Source organism: Chelonoidis abingdonii, chromosome 6 (assembly GCF_003597395.2).
Source record: "Chelonoidis abingdonii isolate Lonesome George chromosome 6, CheloAbing_2.0, whole genome shotgun sequence".
Taxonomy (NCBI): Eukaryota; Metazoa; Chordata; order Testudines; family Testudinidae; genus Chelonoidis; species Chelonoidis abingdonii.
In genome coordinates, this window is record NC_133774.1 from 13,932,329 (window position 1) to 13,958,821 (window position 26,493).

The 26,493-nt window shown below is 44.1% G+C and overlaps 1 protein-coding gene across 2 annotated transcripts in view; it reads right to left on the bottom strand.

Annotated features, from left to right (window-relative positions):
- The window catches only part of ST8SIA5 (ST8 alpha-N-acetyl-neuraminide alpha-2,8-sialyltransferase 5), a 69,980-nt gene that overhangs the window by 34,977 nt on the left and 8,510 nt on the right, over positions 1–26,493 (bottom strand). The window contains exon 2 of one of the 2 annotated variants that reach the window (XM_032798464.2): positions 7,059–7,166. The exons of the other annotated variant lie outside the window; for it this stretch is intronic. Coding sequence (XP_032654355.1) covers positions 7,059–7,166 — 108 coding nt within the window. The remainder of the gene's footprint in view (positions 1–7,058; positions 7,167–26,493) is intronic. 2 annotated transcript variants of the gene reach the window in all.

Genomic DNA, 26,493 nt, shown 5'->3' on the forward strand with positions numbered 1-26,493 from the left:
TGGGTCTCTGCCTGAAGCAACGCTATGTCCAGGGTGCTTGCTGCCCTCTGCCTGCAAGGCAGCCAGTCCTCCTCCCTCCTCAAGCTCCAGGGAGTAACTGAAGCTGCTCTGCAGCCCTTCTTATATGGGCCAGCCCTGCCCTGATTGGCTTCTTCTCCCAACTCCCCTCTGATTGGCTGCTTCCTGGCAGCCTCCCAGGGGCTCTATTAACCCCTTATGAGCCAGTGTGGGGCAGATGTTCTACCACATGGTGTAGACGGTCAGGCTTGGGCTCTAGCCCAAGCTCTGGGACACTCACATCTTGCAGAGTTCAACTGGACATAGACCTGGTCCTTGATGTCAGAAGACGAGGCGAGTCTTGGGGCATACACACTCACAAGTTTGACTGGGCCCTCAGATGTGAACAAGCATAGTACCAAAGTTCTCTCTGATCCATCCGTAGGTGGCTCAATCATCCCCAGAAGTGATTTCTTGATGGCAAACCTCACTCCAAGCTCTCACGTTTCTTCTGCACTTTTCCCCTACCGGAAAAATGTGTAGTCGTTTTCTCTGAGAGATCCACTTGACGCTAGCTATGTTTTTTGGAGGGATGAGATATCCAGATTGGGTTGTTTCAGCTTGTCATTGACCACGGCAGTTTTACATGCATCTTTGATCTGCTGAAGGTCCTCAGATAATCCAGTTGCCATGGTGTGGACGTTCCAGCACTCTGTCTTTAAGGATGTTTTCTTTTACTTGATTTGCCTGGTGCACCGATTACAATCCACTTGTCATGTTATAAAACTCTAAGCTCCAAGCACGCACTGAAGCAGGCAGATTATGGTGGTACAACACCCTACTGTCTGGGGACTGCCCAGCTTTACGGCTGGTGATAGTTGTCCAGTGAGATACGATGATCTCTCTCTCCGTCAGAGGCAGCCCCTGGCGCTCAACTCTACGCCAATCAAGTAAGAGCTTAGAACTGGTGACTGCTGCCTCCCATGTTGTGTCAATGTTCAAGGCAAAGCTGGAGTACCTCTCCAGGGCACACGCCTGGGCAAATGATATGGAGGCCCTGAGTTGCTCATGCATCAGGTCCCCCCTTTTAGCATCACCAGTAAAATCCATGGAGAGGAAGAACCAATATATCTGCTACTCAATCCGCTGCAGATACTAAAATGTTAGTACCTGAGTGCCTTTGGGGCGCCACTTCGGATTTTCTGTCTAAATTTACTCTCATAGCCTTACATTCTCCTGAATTCACCCACAAGGCACTGGGACTTTTCTGTCATGGATTGCTCCCTTAGCCTTACACCCTCCTGAGGTACCCACAAGGCAGTAGGTTTGATGAGCCACAGATAGTACCGTCTACTCTCATTACGGTAAGCAGGCATAGCCTGACCTGACGGAGTAAATAATAGCACTAATAAAAATTAAGAGTAGTGGCAACAGTAAGGGCTAGGGATGGGTGAATGTGTTTTGGAAACAAGAGCACTGCCAGACTATGACACTGGAAAGGATGCAGGGGTAATGGTAGATAGCCAACTTAACATAAGCTCCCAAGGTGATACTGTAGCTAAGAGGCTGAGCACTGTCCTGAAGTGCATACACAGGAAACCGAGACGCTGGGACAATTTTTATAGTGGGGGTGCTGAGAGCTACTGAACCAAACTGTAAACCCTGCATATAATGGAAACCATTTCCAGCTGGGGGGAGGAGAGGGGGCAGCACCACCAGCACCCTTAGTTCCAGTACCCATGCAGAGGAATATCAATTGGTGTAGGGAGGTTGTGTTACCTCTATATATGGCTTTGGGAGACCACTACTGGAATACTGTATCCAGGTCTGGGGTCCACTTTTCAAAAAGGAAGTTGGAAAATTGGAAAAGGTTCAGAAAAGTGCAACAAGAATGGATTGCAAGAGACGTACTTTATAGCATGAGACTTAAGAAGCTCAATCTATTTCATTTATCCAAGAGAAGGTTAAGAGGTGATTTCATCCTGAAAGACATACGTACATACACGGGGAAGAGATTTTTGATGGCTCATATTTTTGATGGGTAGATGGCTCTTTACATAGGCGCCGCCTTCCTTGGTTCCCAGGGGATGCTCTAACCCCATTCTGCTGCAGGTCCCACCACCACTCCACCCCTTGCCCTAGATCTCACCCTGCCTCTTCCCACCCCTACTCCACCCCCACCCTTTCCCCTTCTCCCCCAGTGCCTCCTGCATGCCACTGAACAGCTGATTGCAGTGGGTAGGAGTCGCTGGGAGGGATGGGAAGGAGCTGATCCCCAAGGCCGGCTGGCAGACGGGCTGTGCGGGAGGCGCTGATCCGCAGAGCTGCTAAGCACTCCTGGCTGGAGTTGACGTTTATGGCTTTTTAATATAGCAGAACAAGGCATAATGAGATCGAATGACTGGAAGCTGAAGCTAGACAAATTCAGACTAAAAATAAGTCATGAATTTTTAACAGTGAGGGTAATTAGCAATTGGAACAGTTTACTGAAGGATGCGGTCAATTCTCCGTCACTTGAAGTCTTTACATCAAGACTGATTATCTGTGTAAAAGATACACTATCACTCAAAACGGAAATTACAGGCTTATTGCAGAAATTACTAGGTGAGCTTCTGTGGCCGGTGTTACACAAGAAGTCATATTATATAATTATAATGGTCCCTTCTGACCTTAAAAATCTATGAATCTCTGAACCCCCTGAATCTTCACTAGTTTTTAGAACCAAACCTTTTATGAGGTTCTGAAATGTTTGGCTAACTTAGTTTTCTTCCATTTCCACAAGCTTCTCCACTTGAAGATTAGAGACAGCATCAGAAGTGTCAAGATACCAATAGGAAAGCTGTTCCCATGAGATTTTTGGCCAGTTTTCCGAATTCTAGGGGTTCTCAAGCACCCAAACATTCGGATGCTTCCCCACACTGGACCTGAATTCCCAAACTGTGGATGTTCACTCATCACTAAGAGGGGCCTCTAGCTTTTAGCTCCTGATCTGCACCACAGGCTGTGCACTGATGATGACCCTAGCCACATGCATCCCCACCTGAGTGAATCTTAGGGCTTTCGCACACTAGCACTTACTTTCATATAACTTAAGATGCTCAGAAGTGTGGAAAAGCTGAGCAATTGCCCTGAGTAACGTAAGTTAGATCAACCTAAGCGCCAGAGCGCATGGTGCTGTGTGAGCGGGAGATGCTCTCCCACTGACAAAGCTACCGCTGCTCAGGAAAGCAGAGTTATTAAGCCAATGGGAGAGCTCTCTCTCCCCCCAGCAGAGAGCACGGGCTGCACTACAGCAGCACAGCTACATCAGTACAGCTGTACCACTGTAGCGATTCTAGTGTAGACTAGCTCTTAGGGATGTCATTGGTTCCTCTTGCTGGATTTCAGAGATGTCTCCATTCTGGAATCATGTGAGAAAGGTTGTGAAGGCTAGGACTATAACAGCATTTAAAAGAGAACTGGATAAATTCATGGAGATTAAGTCCATTAATGGCTATTAGCCAGGATGGGTAAGGAATGGTGTCCCTAGCCTCTGTTTGTCAAAGGGTGGGAATGGATGGCAGGAGAGAGATCACTTGATCATTACCTGTTAGGTTCACTCCTTCTGGGGCATCTGGCATTGGCCAATGTCAGTAGACAGGGTACTGGGCTGGATGGACCTTTGGTCTGACCCAGTACGGCCATTCTTATGTAAAGCCTCATGACATCTGCAGACAATTCACACATCTGCACTGTTAAGATTATGATGGTCATTCCAAGGGGTGCCCTCTTCACCACTACTAGCTCTTCCTGTCTGTGTCCTCCTGGCAACAGATCTCATCTCCTGTTCAGTAGAATTCTGATTTTGACCTCCTCTTCCCACATATAATACATTGGTCCTCTTCAATTTAGCACTATTTAGCGCAGCTGCTCAATATGCTTATCACAGACAATAGAGATGGTAATTGACCTAATGTCTAGTCCTACCATTGCAGAATCGTTCCTTACAATATATTCTCCCGCAACTGCATGGTCACTTCAAACTGATACTTACACTTACATTGCAACAGTCGTAGGAGTATCAGCAGGAACTAGGAAAAATCAGTCCTTGAGGATGCGTCAAAAGTTCAGACTAGTAGCCCATTGTTTGTCTATTCATCCAGAGTAAACCCTCTGTGCAGAGGACACTATGTAACAGTACTGATAAGAATACCACAGCCTCCAAACTTTCAGGGTCATTTACGTTGTTATTGATTGCTTTGAGAGGGACTTCTGGTAATGTCAACAGTAACATGGACTGTCATGTATTCTCTTCAGACGGCATGCCCAGGACACAATGTGTCAACATCAGTACAGCTTTAGAAATAATGTCTTTAATCTAATTATTGGAAATTGGGAGACGTGGGTCTCTCTTTGCTTTCTAGGGTGACGCATCAAGACCACATCAGCTCCTCTGTGACATGCAGTGACGGGGGGAGGCTGCAGGGAAATTCCATCCTTTCAGAACTCTCTCATTTTGAATACACTGCCGTTTGCTTCTTTTAATCAAGTTCATTCCCATCACTCTGCTTGAAATAAGCAGCTGATCTTGTATCCATATGACCCCCCCCAGGGGGGCCTATCAAAGCATATGACAAATCTTATAACATTAATCACTATGCTTGAACAACATTTTTTTTTCCGTTTCCCTTTTTAGCATCACAAGCAATACCTTGGGCGCTCCCTGGTTCTCTCTCATGAAGAATTTTGGCCCCTTCTCTATTAAGAGCTGAGTCCAGCAAGGTGAGGCACTGCCAAATTCATGGACCTTGAAATCTGATCTCCCCTGTGCAACATGGCTATTGCAGGGGATGGGGGCTCCTACCATGCGCTGGGCTCCAGCTGCTAGTCCTGGACGGGCTGGGGAGGGACAGAACTTTCTCTTCCCCTGCAGGGGCTGCTCTCAGGTCAGGGTCAGACCCAGCTCCGGGAACCTCCCCCAGCTACAGGAAGCTCTGCAGCTGCTGGCTGGGAGCCCAGCTCTGAAGGCAGCACAGAAGTGATGACCTCCCCATACCCTGCGACCTTCAGTGCTGCACACACAGACACACATTATTTATATACATCATAGAGCTCTGCATTGGTCAGAGGTGTGTTAGTTTTATATAATTATAATATCTATTCAAATTGATATAAATATTTACATACACACTTTGCAAGGAGGTGATACACTCTGATAAACTAGACTATGCAATAAATCACATTTACTATGAGGTGGTCAAAGGTGCATGCATTTGGCACTGGACTTCAGTGGGGTTTGAAATCCAGATCTGAATTTCACATATACAGCCTGTTTGTATAATAGACTGAATCTGAACTGAGACACTAACTTTTGCGGGCATAAGCAGGTTGAAAATCAGATCCAAATTCTTAATCTCTTAATCCCTTATAACTACTTGGAACAACATAGTCAAGAGTTGTCACTCTCCAACACCACTATAAAGGATAGTCCAATTGCATCTATCAAGGGTGCTTAGGGGAGGAAATCTCTACCTTTATTAATTCTCAGCAAGAAGATTTCTTTCTTTGTGTCTCATGCTGTTTTCTCATATGCCAAGTGCCCAGACTGAAGACTTTGCGTATGTGGACTATAAATTTATACACAAAGAATATAAACAAAGATCAATACAACGAATGAAATTTAAAAATATGTAAACCAACCATTTTAGCCGAGGGGCTAAAAATGCAGCTATGTTGGTTCTTTTCATAAGGCTCCCTTGTCTAGTGAAACAGAATGAGTGACTTGTAGCACTGATATGGTATCACATTACCGCTCAGGGATCCCTAACAGGAATTGCAGAGAGCTGTTTTAGTTGAGTGCGACAGTATGATTTTGATAGGACAGCCTTTGTACTTCCGTTTGTCTTTCGAATGCTGTCAGTTCCCTAGATGTAGTGGGGTACGGTTACTGAAATACTCTATGATGATATTTCACTCAGAGTTTAATTTATCCAGACTCTCTAGCGTTGTATTTATATCCAGGAATTCCATCTGGCTTGGCTTTTTTTTATTATTACATTTTTTGCTTAACTGTGTTTCTAAGAGCTTCCCTTCTTTATACTGTACCTGATGCTGCAAGATGGTCAGCACCCACAATTCCCTTTGAAGTCAGTAGGAGTCGAGGGCACCCCCACATTGGGTAACCATTTGTGTAACCACCCCGACAGGCCAACAGCATCATTTGACCTCAAGACTAATAGCACTAAATACATAAACCTCTACTGCTTGAGCTAAATAACTAAGTCCCCTAGCTGGGAACAGTATTAGATTCATTAATCTCTTATATGGACCAGCCTCTGAGGTTGGGGGGAATAACACAGACCCACATTCTCATGAGGACAGTCTCAGTATTGGCCCCAGTCTTGCAACTGGTTCTGTGCAGGTGAATCATTTTCCTCGTCAGTGGGGCTCTGCATGGATACAAGGATTGGTCCATGTGAACCTGACAGCAGAGCTGGGGCCCAAATTGGTTAAATCACCTTATAATACAAACTATGTTTCATTTAACCACCAGCGCTCTCTCTCGCTCTCTCGCCCTCCCTCTCCCCCTCTCCCTCTATATTATATATATATACATATATATATATATATATATATATATATATATATATATTTATTGTGTTTAGCACATGGTTAATAAACAATGGGAGTAGATTAAGGCACCGGCATTCCTTCCATACAAGTTAAAACAACACCTCTACGGTAACTCTTTTTGGGATTTCAATTGGTTTTCTTTAAGAAAAAAGAGTTTTCAAAATAGACTAAATAATGGGAATAGCAACATCTTGGCCGAATGATTTTTTTTCTGTTAGGCACCCTAACAATTCTACTACAGGGAATTATAATTACAACTATATAAATATCAAGGGCTAGGTTCACCAGTATGTCCTGGTTGCTTTGCATCACCAGGAACAGTACAAAACACGTGGAGTGGCCTGGTGAATCTGGCCCCTGTTATATATGCTGATACTCCCAGTTTGTACAAAGAGAGATCTACATCGATTGGAGTTCTCCCCTCCATAGTCATTCTCTTGTGTCTGTACCTGGTGCCTGTGTCACTGCCACTCTTCACTGCTCCATCATCCGTGAAATTAAAGGTCCCGGTCCAATTTGCCAGTTCCTCTCCACTCTGCCAGTTAAACTGCAGCCCTCTAATAAGAAAATGAGGCAGTTGATATTTCATGTCATTCATTTGATTCATTCTTTCAGCATGTGTTCTGCTGTCCGTTTCTTGATACAGCAGATATGAGACGTTCACCAAAAGGGGAGGGGAGGATTAAATTAAAAAATTAAAAGAGCCATGACTCATTGTTTTATTATTGTTAATAGTTAGGGTTGGAGCTTTCACTTTGCTCAGCCTGATTTTGCTAAATACAAAACAAAAACCTGTGGAATTAAAAGGCCAAATTGTCAAAGATAAGCACCTGGGTTGTGCATGCAAAATAAGTGTACATGGACCAGGTAGGTAACTTCATAGAGAGAGAGGCAGGTGCATGTGACACCAGCTAATTGCATGTGCAAAGAGCTTTGAAACTTGGCTCAGTTTGCAATTTGGACCCACAGGTTTAAAAATGATGGAATTTAGATGTTGTCTCTGATTTGTGGGCCATGTTGGAAAAAGGTTTGAAAATCCCTTCTCTGTCATTATTTATGACATCTGATTGCTTGCCTAAGTCACATGGTATTGTTTCCATTTCCTGATTGGAAAACTAGAAGGGTTGAGCCATAGTGGTACAAACACTCACCATGACATTAGGCAGTTTTCTTAAAGCCCCAGCTCTGGGAACCATGTACGTATGTGAGAATCTCAGCCTCCATTTTAAAAAAATGCTTCTGGCCCTCATGGTTCTGGAGCAAAGCTTGAGAACATGAGCCGGAGGTCCCCAAAGGTTCAAAAACCAGCAGCCCAAGAAAAAGAACCATGATCTTAAAAAAAAAAAAAAAACAACTTCTCATTTTTAAGCCAATCCTATGATTTGGAGGGCCTCACTCATGATTTCTGAACACTTGGGGTAACAACACTGTTTTCCCAATGAAAGTTGTTTACCAGTATGGGCTGGCTGGCTGGCGTAGAAGCTGAGATGTGCTTTTGTGAGGGAACAGGTTGTCAGCTGATTTATCAGGAAATTAAAGGCATTTAGATGGAGGGACGAGGTGATCCATTTATGTCCTTTTATCAGTGTAATTGGCAGCTGTTATCAGCACAGGAAGTGAATTAGGAAGGCGGAACTGCTTGAGACATGTAAATGAAGGATTTTCTTCCTTCCAGAAGCAGAGAGGGAGGACAGCTCCAGTTGTTCTCTAGCCTGCCACTAGGTATATGTTTTTCTAAAAGATTTGCCTAGGAATTATTCTGGGGAAATTCTATGGTTTGTGTGATACAGGAGGTCAGACTAGATGATCACAATGGTCCCTTCTGGCCTAGGAATCTATATGATAGCAGTTTACTTGTTCCAGAAGGGGAAAAATCTGTGGGTGGGCACATACTTTCTATATTGTTATAGGTGTTCGAAGGCACTAATAAATCCCAGCCAGATCTCTGGCACTAATTTCTGCTAGTGCACCAAAGTAGCAGCATTTCACAGAATGAATAGCACACAGCAAATAGCCAGTGCTCGTCTACCGTAAATACCCTTGCCTGCCAGCTAATGTGGGTGTTGCTAAGATGAACAGCCATCCCCCAAACATCTGTGTAGACCCATTTGTGCAAATAAGGAGGGAAACACACATGGTCAAACCAAACAGCCAGATGGAGTTAAAACGAATGTTCACAAGCTTGTTTTTGCAGCATGTGGTTAGCTCCACCGTTGCCTCTCTTTATCTGCAACGAAGTGTTTGCAACATGACTTACCAGCAGGTGCTGTTCCAGTGGTTCCTACTTGCGTTAATGCAGGCTAGTATGGCAAACTAGCCTCCTCCCACCTAGGTTGATTATGAGCCTCTCGCAGGGCACAGCTGCATGGCGACAATCCACCTCCAATATATGTACTGCGTGCACTAGCCCTCAATGGAGCTTGGGCTGCTGGGAATCATGTAACTAGCTTTGGCTTTCCACACAGCTCTAGCTGGAAACTAATATACCAACTATGGGGGAGGGATAGCTCAGTGGGTTGAGCATTAGCCAGCTAAAGCCAGGGCTGTAAGTTCAATCCTTGAGTGGGCCACTTATCAGTACTTCATCCTGTTAGTGAAGGCAGGGGGCTGGACTCAATGACCTTTCAAGGTCCCTTCCAGTGCTAGGCAATAGGTATATCTCCTATTATTATATTAAGCCAGTCTGATATAGTATGTCTGTTGCCAGCATGCTGCTAATTATTTCATATACTCATATTACACTATTGATAAATGTGAGTATCCATCATGCAGCTATCACACTGCTCATTGCAATGATTATTATCAATTTGCTTGGCACTACAGTCCAAAGGCACCAGACAAGACCAGATCCCCAGGGTGCTAGACACCATGCTTTTCCTAGACTAGTTGGCACTGCAGGTAATGGAAATCACAGCCAAAATGTAAGTTCAAAATCCTTTATGAAATGACAACGTGTCATTCTCTCTGTAACAATAACTCTGTCTACCTACATCTGGGAATAAAGACCAACAGCCTATAAGTAACTGAATGTATCCCATGGACTTTCCAAAGATAAACAGAAATATTTAGCCAGTGCAAAAGTGTCTGCTGAATTATCATGAAGTGAGACCAGGTTGTAGAGCAAATTTAGAGTTTGCATTCATTTTGGATGGCGCTATTATAGTGGCCAGTTTAGAGAGTTGAATAGAAGGGGAAAACCAGTATATAAAATGTGATCCATACATTTTGCTCTCTCTGCACCAGAACACCCTGGTATCAAAAAGTGGTCATTCTAATTCCTCTATGTAACACTTTAAAAGACAGAAGATCCAATGAAAAAAATGTTGCTTTCTTGGGCCCCACTCCTGCAGCAAGATCCATTAACATATCCCTTTATTCCCAAGTGGAGAATCATGGAAATCAATGGGAAATCTGCACAAGTGTAAAAGCCCACTACCAGATTCTGTTATGTGCTCAGGAATTTGGACCATCTCCCATCTGCTGTAAAATGTCCTTTTTATAAACACTGTGGGAACACACAGGGTCGGTTCTAACTTTTTTGCAACCCCAAGGAAAAAAAGAAAAAAAAAAAAAAAGCGCCTCTCCGAGCACCGCCCCGCCGAAACAAACCCCTCTGAGCACCGCCCCGCAGTGCTGTAACAACACCCCCGGGTACCCCACCGCAACAACCCCCTCGAGTGCCGTGCCGCCCCGCCGTAAACCTCCTCCCCAAGCGCCGCCCTGCCCCGCTGAAACAACCCCCCCAGCACCACCCTGCCCTGCCGAAACAACCCCTCCGAGCACCGCGCCACCATAACCTCCCCCCCGAGCGCCACCCTGCCCCACCGTAACAACCCCCTAGTGCTGCGCCACCGTAACAAACCCCCCCCCGAGCACTGCACCGCCCCGCTGTAACAACCCCCGCCCCGAGCGCCGCCCTGCCCCGGCGAAACAACCCCCCACCCCGAGTGCCATGCCACCAAAACAACACCCCCCAGCACCGCACCACCAAAATAAACAACCCCCGACTGCTGCCCAGCCAAAAAAAAAAAAACAACCCCGAGCGCCACCCCACCACCTGAAGATTGGCCGCCCCTTACAAGGTGCTGCCCCAAGCACGTGCTTGGTCGGCTGGTGCCTGGGGCCAGCCCTGGGAACACAGAGACAGAGGACAGTCTTGGGCTGGCATAAATCAGAGGCGCTCCATTACCTTCAAGGGCACTACAATGATTTCTACTAGCAGAGGGTCTGGCCTAGTGTGCATATTTCTGTGTGACACGTTAGTACAAAGCAGACATGAGAAAGCTCTCACTCCTGCTGACCACTTTAGATTTTGTGTCTTTTGGAATAAATACTTGTTATTCTCTTCCAGGTTCCCCAGTCTAGCAGATTGGTCACTGCACTTTATAGCTTTAAAGAGAGTTTTGATTTAAATTTAAACCAGTGTCAAATGTGTCTGATCGTACATCCTCTAAACATTAGTTTGAATTAATGAAGGCAGTAGTGAACAATAAGATGGGGTGACAGTGAGAGAAATAGTCACGGTGCTTTCAAAGAGCTGAGTTGACATTTGAATTTAGGCCACATTTGCAAGTTCGTACTCACATAAACATTTGCATACTGAAGTAGAAAGTCACTCATCTAGATGTGTAATTTATATCAGTGTGTCCCTTATACATGACCCTTCCTATAGCACAGTTAAATTCAGACAGATGGATTTCAGATAATTGAAAAACACTTTAAAAATGTGAAGCAAAATTCTGCCCCCTGGTGCATCTCTACACAGCACATAACTTCTGGGAGAAAAGCAGAAGAAACGCTCAAATGCTCAGACAGGAGGATCTGTTCACAAAGGAAGTGATCATTCCATGCTATAATACCCTCTTCTCAGGCCTCATTTGGAATTCTCTGTGCAGCAATTGAAGCATCAAGTTTAAAGCACAGCATTCACATTTTGGAAAAGACCCAAGAGGAGATCAGCAAGGAAACAGAAGGTATGTATGTCTTACGAGGAAAGGCTTCACATGCTTAGCCTGAAATGGTAGAGAAGAGATCGAATTAAGATAAAAACATAGGAAGGCAATTAAGGATCTGGTTATGAATCTGTTCTCTCTTCATGGTAAGGACAAGCCACAAGGTGGTGAACTGAGTTTAAGGACAGAAAAGGTGTCAAGTTAGGTGTCAGGATCCCTCACTAAGGAGAGAGTGACATGTGGAACCATTCAAGAATTTAACAACATATAGAGCTATACTACAACTCAAGAAGATATATTACAGCAATCCAAGGACTACTTGCAAGGAGGAATATGGGTATGCAGGACCGGGTCTGTGCCTTTGTAATGTATTTTCTGGAGTTCTATTATAACTCTATATTTCATAATAGAACTATTCTTACGAGTAAGGCAACTTACACAAACAATGAATTGCAAGGAAAACGAAGTGAGATTTTTCAAAAGCTCTCTGCCTTGGCCTAACTCTGCTCCTATCAAAATCAGTGGGGGTTTTACCATAGACTTCAAAAAGAGCAGAGTGAGGCCAATGCTTCAGAATCTCAGCTTTTGTTTTTAAAAAGTTTTTAAAAGTTGGGGCTTGGTCCTGCTGTGAGCAGAGGGTTGGACTAGATGACCTCCTGAGGTCCCCTCCAAACTTGATATTCTATGATTCTAAGTTCCTTGTGGTCGTGAAGAAAACCTTGAAAACATGAACTAAGGGTTTGTCTAGATGGAGAATTAGCACGCAGCAAACTGGGATGTAAATCTACAGTGCACTCTTACCATGCACTAATTGGTGATGTGGACCGTGCTACCGTGGACTAAAAGTTCCATAGTGCACTTTGATCCACTGCTGTTTGAAATGGGAATAGATCAAAGTGTACGACATAGCTTTCAGTGTGAGATAGCAAGGTCCACACCACTTGTTAGCTCATGGAAAGCTATTGCACTGTAGATTTATACCCTGGCTTGCTGCACATTAACTGTCCATATAGACAAGACCAAAGTGTAAATTGATGCAGTGCTTTCTGCCTGAATCTGCACATAGCTTGAAACAATGGCTCTGAGATGTGTGAACCACCCCACCAATCTCATTGGGGTATTAATTCGAAAGTCTAACAGCACCACTTAAAAAGTCAGCATTAACTATTTTGTTGCTTATCATCTTAGTGGCTGGAATGGGGAAAAGGTAAGATAAGCCTCTGGAACTGAAAGTTGCAAGAAGGAAAAAATGCAGTGGGGTGGGGGTGGAAGAAGGATGAAAGAAATGAGAAGAAGAAAAGAAACAAGAAAAGAGGATGGAGAAGGAAAGAAAGTGGAGGCAGAAATAGTGGCCTAATATGTAATTGGGACAGAGACTCAAATATTCAAAAACAGCCTCCCAACATATGTCCATACTTTTTTGTGGCTGCAAAGGATGGATTTATGATCATAAAATATCATCTCCCCCTTAAATTAGCATATTTTCCCATTGCTTGATGCTGAACATGACAAAAATCTCGAACAAACAACAATGATAATTAAGACCTTAAAAACAACAGGGAGTCTGGTGGCACCTTAAAGACTAACCAATTTATTTGGGCATAAGCCCGTGAGGTTTTTTTTACCCCAAAAGCTTATGCCCAAATAAGTCTGTTAGCCTTTAAGGTGCCACCAGACTCCTTGTTGTTTTTGTGGATACAGACTAACACGGCTATCTTCTGATAATTAAGATCTTAGTTACCACATAAATGCCATATTTTGCCCTTGATCTTTGTGAAAAATCGCTCCTTGATATCAGAGGGAGTTCTACTGTGGATGGAAGGGAGTGCATGATCCTAATTTAGAGGCCAACTCACAGGCAATAATTAACTATGAAGTTTGACCCTCTCCACAGACTGAGTTTTACAGATTTGCCCTAGAAAGTACTCACAAGTCAGTTCCCTTAAACCAAGAGGACTAAGTTTTCAGACCAGTAAATGTCAATAGCAACGTTTTGGCCTTAATCAGTAGCTACAAGGATTGAGCCAGTGTGTGGTTGAATGAACACTGAAGTAATGTGAAAATACTGGGAAAACAGAAAATTAACCAGGCTGCATAATTCTGGAAAGCCTATCAAGGGTGGTGTCAGAAAGCAGCAGGGAGCCTAGCAAAAAGCCCTTTGCAAAAATCCAAACAAGAAACCACTGCAGCCTGAACTGAGGTTTTAGTAGTGGGGGAGGTCAAATCATGGATTTCTGAAATATTACGTAAGCAAGACCAAGCAAGTGAATGAACTAAGATATGGAGTTTAGGATTCATATTATCACCTCATCAGATTACAGAGGTTCCATCTCAGGGCAGCTCTGAAGGTACAGTATGGATGCAAGATATCTGGTTAAAGTTCAGCTCAAACAAGAGAGAAGATTCTAAAGGACTTCGCTTGGTCCCTGACGGCCCCATTTCTGCCCTAAACAGAAGGATGGTCCTGATCATTCATGCAGCTCCTGCAGAAGGATCTGCCCACTACTGATCACCGTCTAAATAATTATCTCTTTGTCACTGGAGTGTCATAGGGCAGATCAGGACAAACAAATGAACTGATTAACTGTCTGAAAGCTCAGCATTCATTTCCAAGGAGGTCTGAAGCAGTGAAGGCTCCATGCAAACTAGTCAGGAAGAGACTAGCAGATCCCATACATCTCTAACGTCAACCTGTCCCAGGAAACCTTCCACTAAGGATGAGGGATATTTACAATGACTTGTCAAGTTAACAATCCTGTTATCTCCGGTTACCCTAGAGAGGGTGAATAAACTCAAAGGCAAGCATCAATGGACTAACCCAATGTCATTTAATGCCTGTAAGCAAACCTGAAACCTGACTAAATCTGCTGATCCTACATATGGTCCAGTGAAGGGTAACACTGAAGTTAGAAGACAATCCCTTCCCACCACCCACCAGTAAGGGGCACTTTAACCCTGATAGGAGGAGAAATCAGTGTGTTTCACACTTCTCCCAATGTCTTCCTCTCCCTTTCTCTCTTCACTGTCTTTAATCTTTCTCTCTCTCCATTCTCTTACTCTCATTCCTTGCTTATCTTCTACATACTTATCTTCTATCTCAAGTCCTTTCTTGAGGCAAAATTATCTAGTAGTCAGACACTGGGAGTGGAAACCAAAGAGCTCTGCCTTTCTAACACCAGCTGTGCCACAGACTCACTTTGTAGCCTCAGGAAAGTCACTTAATCTCTGTGCCTCAGTTTCCCCAAACCTAAAATTGGAATCATAAAACCTACCCTGCCAGGAGGCGGGTTGAAGATTCATTAATTAATGTTCATAATATTCACCTCATATTCATCATAAAAATATTGTTATGATATGAATATGGTATAACATATGTTTTATGCAAGATGGGTCATGTGAGGTATCATTGAAAAGGTAATGATCTACTGAATGTGTTTATCAAATTTGTATTCATGTATCATTTCTGAATCTGAGGTTAGGAATATTGACTTTATAACAATTACAACTGTGTGTGTATTTGGGGGAATGCCCACCCACAATAGGCAATCAGCCTGAATAAGCCATTTAAGAAAGACAATAGAACTTTGGAGATACTAATCTCCCACAATCCTGAGGAACTTCCTGGGATGTTGCTTTGACACTGCAGGGTCATCTAATGATGTCACCTGGTATGGAGTACTGCCTGCTGGACACTGCTGGTATTTTTTCACTGGAAACAAAGGGTTCTCGCCTTACGTAAATTCTATTTAAGGCTGGGGAGAAAGGCAAACAAGACTCTTCTCCATTGCCTCCCCATCCAAAAAGGAAGATTGCTAAAAACACCTGAAGGGAAAGGCTGGGGCTGAGTCCAGGTTGAGACAAGGGTCCAGTCTCTAAAGAGAAATAACTGGAACTCTAAGCCACAGAAACTCTGCAACCTGCCTAAAACAACATTTAGGGTGAGAAATTACTTACTTCCTTAGTTTGAATATTTTGTTTGCTCAGTAATCTGCTTTGTTCTGTTTGCTATCCCTTATAATCACTTAACATTTACCTTTTGCAGTTAATAAACTTACTTCTTGGTTATTTCAAAACCCAGTTTGTGGAATTCATATCTGGCAGGGTGGTGGGGGTCAAAACCTGTGCATCTCTCTCTCCACACTGAAGGAGAGGGTGAATTTTTATGAGCTTGCAGTGTGCAGATCTTTCTAGACAGCTCAAGACAATATTTTGGGTTTATACCCCAAAGGAGATGTTCATATGAGTGCTGGGCAATCCCCGAGCTGTTTCCTCCCACACAGAGCTGATCTCAGTGTCTCCATGTCCATTTGCAACTGGGTGTCTCCCTACCTGCGTGTATGTGCTAGAGCAGGCCTGAGGGCCTGGCACAGTGGAAACCCGGGCTGGTGCCAAGGGTGGGCTCAATGAGACCCCAGCACATCAGGTGACACCCTGGACGGGGGGGGGGGGTCCAACCCACCACACATATATGCCCTTTGAAAGTGTAATGTGTATTCCTGGCTCATTAACAGATTTCCCATGTGACCTTAGACAAGTCAGGTGGTCAGTCTCTCTGACCTCAGTCCCACATCTGTAAAATAATAAGAATACCTGCTTAGTACACAGGGGTGCTGTAAGGATAAACTCATTAATGACTGTGGGCTGCTTGAATACCGTGCAGATACGGGCTAAAGAAAAAACTATTGAAATAAATAAGGCAGGAGGAATTGCTCGAAGGGGTGGACTGAAGAGGGAGAGAAAGGGAGTTTGCTAGATGAGGGGAATAGTATGGTAAAAAATACAGAACAGATGTGGTGACAGGAGACAACAACAGGGTAAGAGGGGTGGCAGGAGAGCAGAGATGAAAGTTTGCCTTCCATATGGGACAAGTTTTCTTTGTGTGATATCCCGTTTGCTTAATTTCGCATTGTGCTTAGGTTGGGGGTGGGAATGGAGACCTCAGAGGGGCTTGAAAATATTTTAATTCCTAGAAGATGTGACACAGAATGTCCCTTTAACAACCACTATCTGTATGTGCCATCCTAGCAGCATGAGCCATGTCTAGGCCAGGGGTTCACACAACAAATTTTTTGGTGGCCTCAGAGTGCCTTTTGCTCACTGGTGGCCACGCTGACAATTTTTCCTCAAATACTTAATTCACTTTAGGAAAAACTAACAAATATGCACATATCCATGTCCAAATCATTGTAATTTATTTATGCAGGGTTTTTTCAGACTCAATAATAACAATGTACAGTGGTCTCTAGTCTTTACTGGACCTAAACAGAATAGAAACACAAATAGGATGCTTTGCATGTTCTCATCTTTTTGTTGCTGTTTATTTTGCTTTTTTGGTGCTTTTTGAAAAAAAACTTGCTAGATAGTAAGTCTGCTGCTGTGAAAAGAGATATTTATATGTTTGTTAATATCACTTTTCATAGCAGACTTACTCAGCCCCCGTGAGCTCTGGGACAAATTAAGCCCTGGATGGGGAGGTGGGCAAGGAGGCCACGGGTCCCAGGGACGATGGTGTGGGTGGACCAGAGCCTGGAACAAGACCTGCTGTCATGTGGATGGAGCCTAAGGCCCTGTGGCCGAAGCCTGCCCCCCATCCTAGGGAAAGTGGGGAATTCACCAGCTGCCTGCACCTCCAGCGGAGGGTGGGGGCCCAACCCCCACTGGTGGCCCTGGAAGAGGGGCCATTGCTCCCCCCACCCTAATCACAACCCAGGAAGCTGTGGCCACAAGAAAAGCCCCGGTGGCTGCATTTGAGAAACGCTGGTGTAGACAGACCATCCACTGGATGCAAAAACTCCCCCTACAGGAGGGTGAGATTAAGTATCTCTAAATTGCCTCGATGGTAAAAGTATGTGACAAGTGAAAGGCACATTACAGGATTACTTTAATAGCTTCTTAGTATCAGGTCTCACGCTTGGAACCATCATTAAATCAACTTTCAAGGTTCAGCCGCGTAGAAAAATAAGAACACAGACAAGGGAGGGAAATGCAAGGATGCGCGTGCCTCTAACAATCCTGGGCCAGATTTAACATCCCTGGTGTAACTCCATGGAGATTGCTGCTGTAACACCAGGGATGAATGTGGCCCCTTGTGTTCAGAATCTAGGGGCAACACAATCCCACCTTACACAAACAGGAGGAACTATGTCAGATGACTCCATGTTTCACTGATGTCACTGACTGACCTGCTCCTATTGCTGTTGAAGTCATGGGCAAAACTCACATTTGCGTTCGGTGGGAGTCAATCTTGGGCCTCACAGGTCTAGTTTAAAAGCTTCCTCATCTCTCCATTAATGTGAGCCTAGCCCAGTTTTAGTTTGGATACATGCACGAGGATATTCCTCTCCTCCACACTAATACAAACCAACCATTCATTGAACTGATTGTAACACCGATTTGTAACTTTATGATAGATGCACGGCTGGCCTTATGATTTGCAGGGTCCCAAACTGCTGCAGATGGAGGACAGATTGGTCTGTGTGTTATTTCCAGCTCTGGTCCACCTGTCACAGAGGGAGATCAAGCCAGCCTGGGTGACTGCATCGGGCCCCAAGCACATTTCTTGTGCTCCAGGCCAACCCTGAATATGTGGATTTTTTTAAACCACATTTTAGCCATAAGATGGGAGAATAATTAGCCTAGGGTTGTTGATAAGCCATCTGATCAGGAGGAGATGGAGAGAAAAAGGATTTGAAAAGGGTTTGTGATCATAGGAGATAGCAGGTGTGATGCATACTAAATAAAAGGGCTAAATCCAACAATCTAGGTCCCCAGGGAGCAGGCTCAGGAGGTGCAGGATGGGCCCCATGTTTGTGGACTTGGTGTAAGACTGGACCAAATGGAGTTACAATAGGGATAAACTTGGCCTGATAAATTAAAGTAGGAACTGGTAGCCACAGAGCAGTCCTGGAGTCTATTTTGAGTAGCACATAAGCAAGATTGAAGACATAAAGGTGGGAAGCCACTATATAACAGTGACTATAATCCCAAACAGGATTTAGGTTTATGTAGCACCTTTCATACACAGGGCTAAATTCTGCTCTCAGATGAGCATATGCAGCTTCCATTAGTGTTGCATCCATAATCACTGCCCATGAATTGCCCTGATTTTGTGTCCACAATAGACTCAACAATAGTACAGCCTTGGACACTGGCAATAGGGATGTTGGCCAGGACACCAGAGGCACCTCAGAACTCATTTCAAGATGCTCCATGGGAAACTTTAGCTTCCATCCAGAGAGGCACCAGAGCTGGGGAAGGGAGATCTTGGACTGATGTCTAATCAGGAGTTAGTCTTAGGGTTAATAATTAGGGGATAAATCTTGGTATCCCACAACAAAACCCTAGGAAGACAAGTTAATGGTGTCAGTTTCATCCCAGGGGGGCAGGATGCCCTCCCAAGCCACAGCTGTACTGCGACCCACAGGGAAATCCCATGTTTCAGTGCATTCACACAGCCTCAGGTGAACGGAGAGCTCATATAGAGGTTTCCACTTGCTCAAAAGGATGAGTATGGTACCATTTAAGTTCAGCCTAACCCCCTACTGCTACACAATTTGGGCTACACTATTAGGCTATTTCCCCACCTCTCTCCTATGCATAAAAGTAGAGGGCATGATCTGTCTGTGACATTGCACTCTATATGACTATGAAAATATGCTAATGAGCATGCATATAATGCAACTGGAACATGCTTCATGCAAAAGGTCTCTTGTAAGGTATCGTTACAAAGCTTATAATCTACTGAGTCTGGTCATCCAATCTGTATAAATGTATCATTCTTGTATCTGAAACTAGAAATATGAAATATAACTCTAAGGTCCTATTGTATTTATGCAAAGTGTGGGCCATTAATGGTGGTTTGGAATCTTGATGGCTCCCATCAACTAGGACAATTGGTTGTAAATGGCTCCGTTTACTTGCAAGCCTTCCTGTGAGTCAGGCCAGGAAGAATGAAGGCTTGGGGTCTCACAGGACATGTGAACATGTCACATGATATGGGAATCCATGTTTAACCTGGTGTTTTCCCATTTAAAAAGCGGGGTGGGAACCCAGAGACACACAAATGATTCCTGCCTTGTACCAAAGCTATAAAAAGAGGGTGGAACAGAACAAGTGGGGGAGGTTTAGGTTGGATATTAGGAAAAACTTTCACTCAGAGTGTGGTGACGCCCTGGAATGGGTTACCTAGGGAGGTGGTGGAATCTCCTTCCTTAGAGATTTTTAAGGTCAGACTTGACAAAACCCCGGCTGGGATGATTTGGTTGGGAACTGGTCCTGCTTTGAGCAGGGGTTTGGACTAGGTGACCTCCTCAGGTCCCTTCCAACCCTGAGATTCTATGATTCTTAGAATTCTATGATTCTAAGTGGGTTCCAGTCATGAGAAATCCCCTAGTTACCACCTGAGCTGGAGCTAACAAGGACTGTACTTGGAACCACTTAAATCCTACTTTTTATATTTAATAAAATCACTTAATTATTGAACTCAGAGTTAGTGACTAATAGCTGGGGGAGCAAACAGCTGTGCATAACTCTATCAGTGTTATAGAGGATGGACAATTTGTGAGTTTATCCAGTATAAGCTTTATACAGAGTAAAATGGATTTATCTGGGGTTTGGACCCCACTGAGAACTGGGTATCTGGGTGCTGGAGACAGGAATACCTGCTAAGTGGTTTTCTGTTAAAGCCTGCAGCTTTGGGGGATGTGGTTCAGACCTGGGTCTGTCTTTGCAGCAGGCTACCATGTCTGGCTCAACAAGACAGGGTTCTGAAGTCCCAAGCTGGCAGGGAAAACAGGCTCAGAGGTAGTCTCTGAACATCAGGTGGCAGTCCCAAGGGGGTTTCTGTGACCCAACCCGTTACACTGTCTCTCCACCAGAAGAATAAACCAAACACGTAGTTGCCCAAGCTTTTCAGTTGGATCCTGAGAAATACTGGCCATGGTTGCATGTGTTCTTATGAAAAGTGCTACAAGACCTGCATTGTCCAAGCAGAGTAGAAAAGGCTTGACTTTTACAGTTTCATCCGCAATGAATAATTAGGACTAAAATGAAACAAAAGGATACAGTGTAGGGACAGTGAATGTCAGGGCAGAACATTACAGAGGGGTGAGGGAAAGGCTGAATGAACTGGAATGGTTTAAAGCAGAGGGCAAGGACATTCTGGGGAAACAGGAAGTTAAGTCCATAGTATGTCTACACTACAAAACTAAGTTGACCACTGCAGTAATTCCATCACTTGTACGTGTCTATGCTTTGTTCCTTGTGTCGGCAGTATGCATTTTCACCAGGAGCACTTGCACCAATAGAACTGTCAGTGTAAGGCATTGTGGGATGGCTTCTGAAAGCCAGCAACAGTCAATGTAAGCAACACAGTGTCTACATTGACACTGCGTCAACCTAACTACATCAATATTGACTCTACACTGCTTCTGGAGGTGGAGTTAAGTCAGTATAGTGGGCGACTTACATCAGCGGGAGCAAAATATTAGTATAGACATTTACAGAGCTAGGTCAACATAAGCTGCCTTCCGTCAACCTCTGTAGCATAGACCAGGGCCAAGTGTAAATATAAGTGTCTGTTAAAGTAAGGCAGTGTAGAGAAAGATACAGACATGTGTATATATGTACATACCATTATGTACAGTTCATAAAACAAACCACAGAATTAAACTGATTTTACCTTCAATACTCTTTTCTCTATCGCTTTGTTTCTGTTCTGATGTCCCCCAATATTAACCCTGACATCTACCTAGAAAAAGGTATACTTAATTTTTTGCACCAATTTTCAGGGTTTTTTTAATTTTTAAAATAAACACTGATAAATTCCCTAGAAATTTACAAAAATGAAGGGCCTGGCATATTTTAAGGAAAGTATTGAAGAGGAGCTATTTGAGTGAACAAAGGATTTGCCTTGACCCAATAGCAGAAGCATTTAACACAGAAATCAGGGCACTACTGGAGTATCATAAAGGAAAAAAATTTGGTTTTAATTTGTTCACTATATTACTTAATATGCTGAGGTATGAGCATGCATCAGGGTATCAAAATGCAGGGCTGCCCAGAGAATTCAGGGGGCCTGGGGCAAAGCAATTTTTAGGGGCTCCTTCCATATAAAAAAGTTGCAATACCATAGACTACTATATTCTCGTGGGGGCCCCTGCGAATTGCCCCACTTGCCCCCTCCCACCCTCCCCCTTCTGGGCGGCCCTGTCAAAATGTGCTGGTATAACAATGCTGGAGTCGCCAGTGCAAAGAATGAGACCCAAAACTGAAATTACTATAAGGGTCATGGGTAGGTACTGTGTGTGGTTATTCAGTTCAGCAACGAGCTGTTCAAGATAAGGCTATGAATAAAGTCAGCCAACCACAACAGTACACTGAACAGAAGGATCAGAAGACTAACCCTTGTCCCAGTACAGCCAGTGAGAATTTTGCCATTGACTTCAATGGGAGCAGGATTGCATCCTAAGACAGACAGCTCTGAAAACCACTGTTGTCATTCTGCTTTTATCGCCTTTTTAAAAGCAAACAGGAACTGATGAGTCAGAAGAAATGATTCTCGCACTGTACCCAGCCACTAGTTAGCAGGGTTAGGATTTTTGCTTTGTGACATTCACAGTAAAAATTAAGTTGCCGCCAACAACGGAGCTGTGAATATTTGCAAATTTCTGCAGAGTTTTAACACATGACTCAAGAACTTGTGATGTCTCTCCCTTTATTTGGTTCATGAAGAAGCAGCACTAATGGAAAAAGGTATGAGGAATGCCCCCAGGAAGTTTTGAGGCCGTTCCACAGCCCACCTGCCATATTCTACCCTGTTTGACTTTGGTTCTTGCACTCTGCTCTTCACTGTGGTATTTAAGTGCTTAGAACACAGTTATAGGACTGTCCACTGTTTGTAACCAATTGGAGTTCATGAACCATTTTTAAATAATCATTTAACTAACATACCACTGGCAGAGAGTATGGTATTGCTGCAGCTCATTAAAACTGAGTTATCACTTATATTCTATACCCTATTTACAGCTGCTTATAACTTTCCAAAGGAAAGGTGCCATTTTTAGTAACCAATCATACACAATCATTTACTACAAGATGATCGTAAAAGAAGAATAACTCTTTTCGATAATACTTTTTACCTATATAGCAACTTTCACCCAAGGTTCTCAAAGCAATTTAGAAGAGTGGTTAAGTATTATTATCCCACAACTTTCATAAGCACAAATTATTCCTCAACTTTCAGCACAAATGTGCTAGAGTTTCCTATGTTTGTTCTCTGCCCAAAAGTGTTTGTTTTTCAAGTTGCATAACAATCTATTAGGCTGTTATTCACTGAAATTAGATCCCTTGAAAGCACAAGATTAGCTCCCACTTACTATATTTTCTCCAGTTCTTTGCTCAATCAAGTATTAAAGGTCTCCAAGTTACTGCATTATTTAAGAATCAAAAATTAATTTTTCCATGTCAGAAATTGTCAGATACTTGCTTTAAGCTCTGATAACTCAAACAGCGTTGTTTTAAAAAAAACCTCAATACTTAACCCCTCCTCAGTGCATTCCATCTACAAAGCACTTTATAGACATTACTTAATTTATTACAAACTTAAGCACTTCATACTTTTCATGGAGCGATGAACGAGGATAAGTGCTTCTGACATCACTGAAGATCTGGGAGTTGAAATAATGACGATGGCTGTTTAAAGACAGAATATTGAGCATACATTGCATCACCACTTCCTTGAATTATGTTAGCAGCAGCGTAAATCAGTGTATCTCCAATGGCCGATTCCCAGCTAGTGTACATTGCTGTAGTTTCTTTGAAGTTAATGGTAGTACCTTAGTTTACACTTGGGCCAAGAAAAAAAAAACCAACAGAACTCCACCAGCCATCACCTACAGTCCTCAGTTTAAACCTCTCCAACGCATCAGTGATCTACAACCCATCCTGGACAACGATCCCTCATTTTCATAGACCTTGGGAGGCAGGCCAGTCCTCGCTCACAGACAACCCACCAACCTTAAGCATATTCTCACCAGCAGCCACACACCGCACCATAGCAACTCTAACTCAGGAACCAATCCATGCAACAAACCTTGATGCCAACTGTCCACATATCTACACCAGCAACCCCACCACAGTACCTAACCAGATCAGCTACAACCATAGGCGGCAGGTTATATATGTTTGTGGTGCTTGGGCACCAGAAATATTCTGGGGGCCCTGCTCCAGCAATATTTGGCGCTGGGTCTCTCCCCCGGCCCCGCCTGGATCGGGCCCCGGCCCCCGCGGGCCTCCCCCCTGCCCTGCCACGCCACATCCCTGCCTGGAACAGGTCCCGGCCTCTGCCTGCCACCCCTCCCCCTGCATGTATCCCCCACTGCATCCCTGCCTGGAAGAAAGCAGCGTGATGCCTCTCCCGTGCCTGTGTAGCACATTCCTAGGTGGAGCGGCTCCCGGTAGAACTGCTGTCTGCTACCCCAAGGTCCTAGTGCCTGCCATCCACTAATGGCAAGGCAGTCTGCCCTTACCTGCCCTTCCGCCCTAGTCCTGAGCCTCTTCAATGCCCCAAACCCCTCATCCCCAGCCAGAGCCCTCATTCCCCTGCACCCTAATCCTCTGCCCCAGCCCTGAGCCCCTTCCTGCATCATGAACCCTTCATCCTCTGCCCCACAGCCTTCATCCCTGCACTCTCTCCTATCCCCAAACACCCTCCCAGAGCCTGCATCCCTCACCCCTTCCTATGCCCCCATCCCCAGCCCAGAGCCTGCACCCAAACTCCATCCCAAAGCCTGCACCCTGTACCCATCCTCCACCCTAATCCCCAGCCCAGGACCCAAACCCCAGACCTCCCCCCCAAACCACTTCCCAGAGCCTTAGGCAAGTGGGGGGGGGGGGGCAGGTTCTGGGCACCACCAAAATTTCTACAAACTTGCCACCCATGGCTACAATATCACTGGTTCATTCACCTGCACATCCACCAAATGTTATATAAGCCATCATGTGCCAGCAATGCCCCTCTGCTATGTACATCAGCCAAACTGGACAGTCACTATGTAAAAGGATAAATGGACACAAATCAGATATTAGGAATGGCAATATACAAAAACCTGTAGGAGAATACTTCAGCCATCCTGGCCACACAATAGCAGATTTTAAAGGTAGCTATCCTACAGCAAAAAACTTCAGGACCAGACTTCAAAGAGAAACTGCTGAGCTTCAGTTCATTTGCAAATTTGACACCATCAGCTCAGGATTAAACAAAGACTGAATGGCTAGCCAACTACAAAAGCAGTTTCTCCTCCCTTGGTGTTCACACCTCAACTGCTAGAAGAGGTCCTCATCCTCCTTGACTGACTGACTGACTGACACACACTTGTCTCTGAAAATTTCCATTACATGCATCTGACGAAAGCTTATGCTCCAAAACATCTGTCAGTCTATAAGGTGCCACAGGACTCTTTGTTGCTTTTTTACAGATCCAGACTAACACGGCTACCCCTCTGATAGTTTACACTAGTTATTGATCTGGCCCCTTAACTCTGGAAGGGCGTACATAGGCACAAGCTCAGAATGTTCATAGCTGTGAAAAATTCACAATGATCGATAGGACAGACAGATGGCTGAGGGGGAAGAAAAGCTTTACAAATGTCAGAGTAAGTTTGTGTAACGTCTAAAGAGTTTGGACCTTTTATTCACTATAAGCACTCAACATCAGTTTCCCTTAAGAATCACCTTCCTCAACTGTTGGACAATTTCATCTGTGTAAGCAAAAGGAGGACTGAACACTAAAGAGTGTCTACTTGGGACTCAATTTCCTAGAATTTCCCACTGTTATCACGTATGCTAGCAGTGGTGTTAGTGAAGAGTAGCTGCTGGCATTCAGTATGACAATGTTCGGCTACTGGCGTCTTGCATACTCTATTGCTCTTACTGTTATCACTGGTGGAGCTGCAACTGTGAGCCATTTTAGGATAATGGGCTGTTATTGTAAAGCCTCTGCTGAAATGCTATTGTAAGATCTGTAACTTGTATCATTAAGTTCTGCAACCTTTTTGCAGACTTCGTAACTTCAGTTGTTAGTATAGTCTTTTAAGTTTTGTAACCGTCGCAAGCTCTGTAACCTTTTCATGTTACCACTTGTATGAACGTGTATGAACTTCCAAGCTTGATTAGAGGTATGAAACAGCTTCCATATGAGGAGAGATTAATAAGACTAGGACTTTTCAGCTTGGAAAAAGACGACTGAGAGGGGATATGATAGAGGTCTATAAAATCAGGACTGGTGTGGAGAAAGTAAATAAGGAAGAGTTATTTACTCCTCAAAAAACAAGAGCTAAGGATCACATAATGAAATAGGCAGCAGGTTTAAAAACAAACAAAAGGAGGTATTTCTACACAGTAAAATTGTGGAACTCTTTGCCAGAGAATGTTGTTAAGGCCAAGACTATAACAGGGTTCAGAAAAATTCATGGAGAATATGTCCATCAATGGCTATTAGCAAGGATAGGCAGGGATGGTGTCCCTTGCCTCTGTTTGCCAGAAGCTGGGAATGGTGACAGGGGATGGATCACTTGATGATTATCTGTTCTTTTCATTGCCTCTGGGGCACCTGGCATTGGCCACTGTTGGAAGACAGAACACTGGACTACATGGACCTTTGGTCTAACCCAGTATGGACATTATGTCATGGTGAAAGTGTGGACATACAACAGCACAGCTAAAGCTGCGTTGCTCTAGCATTTCAGAGTAAGAGCAGCAAAGAATCCTGTGGCACCTTATAGACTAACAGACGTTTTGGATCATGAGCTTTCGTGGGTGAATACCCACTTCATCAGATAAATGTAGTGGAAATTTCCAGGGGCAGGTGTGTGTGTGTGTGTGTATATATATATATATATATATAGTACATGAAAAGATGGGAGTTGCCTTACCA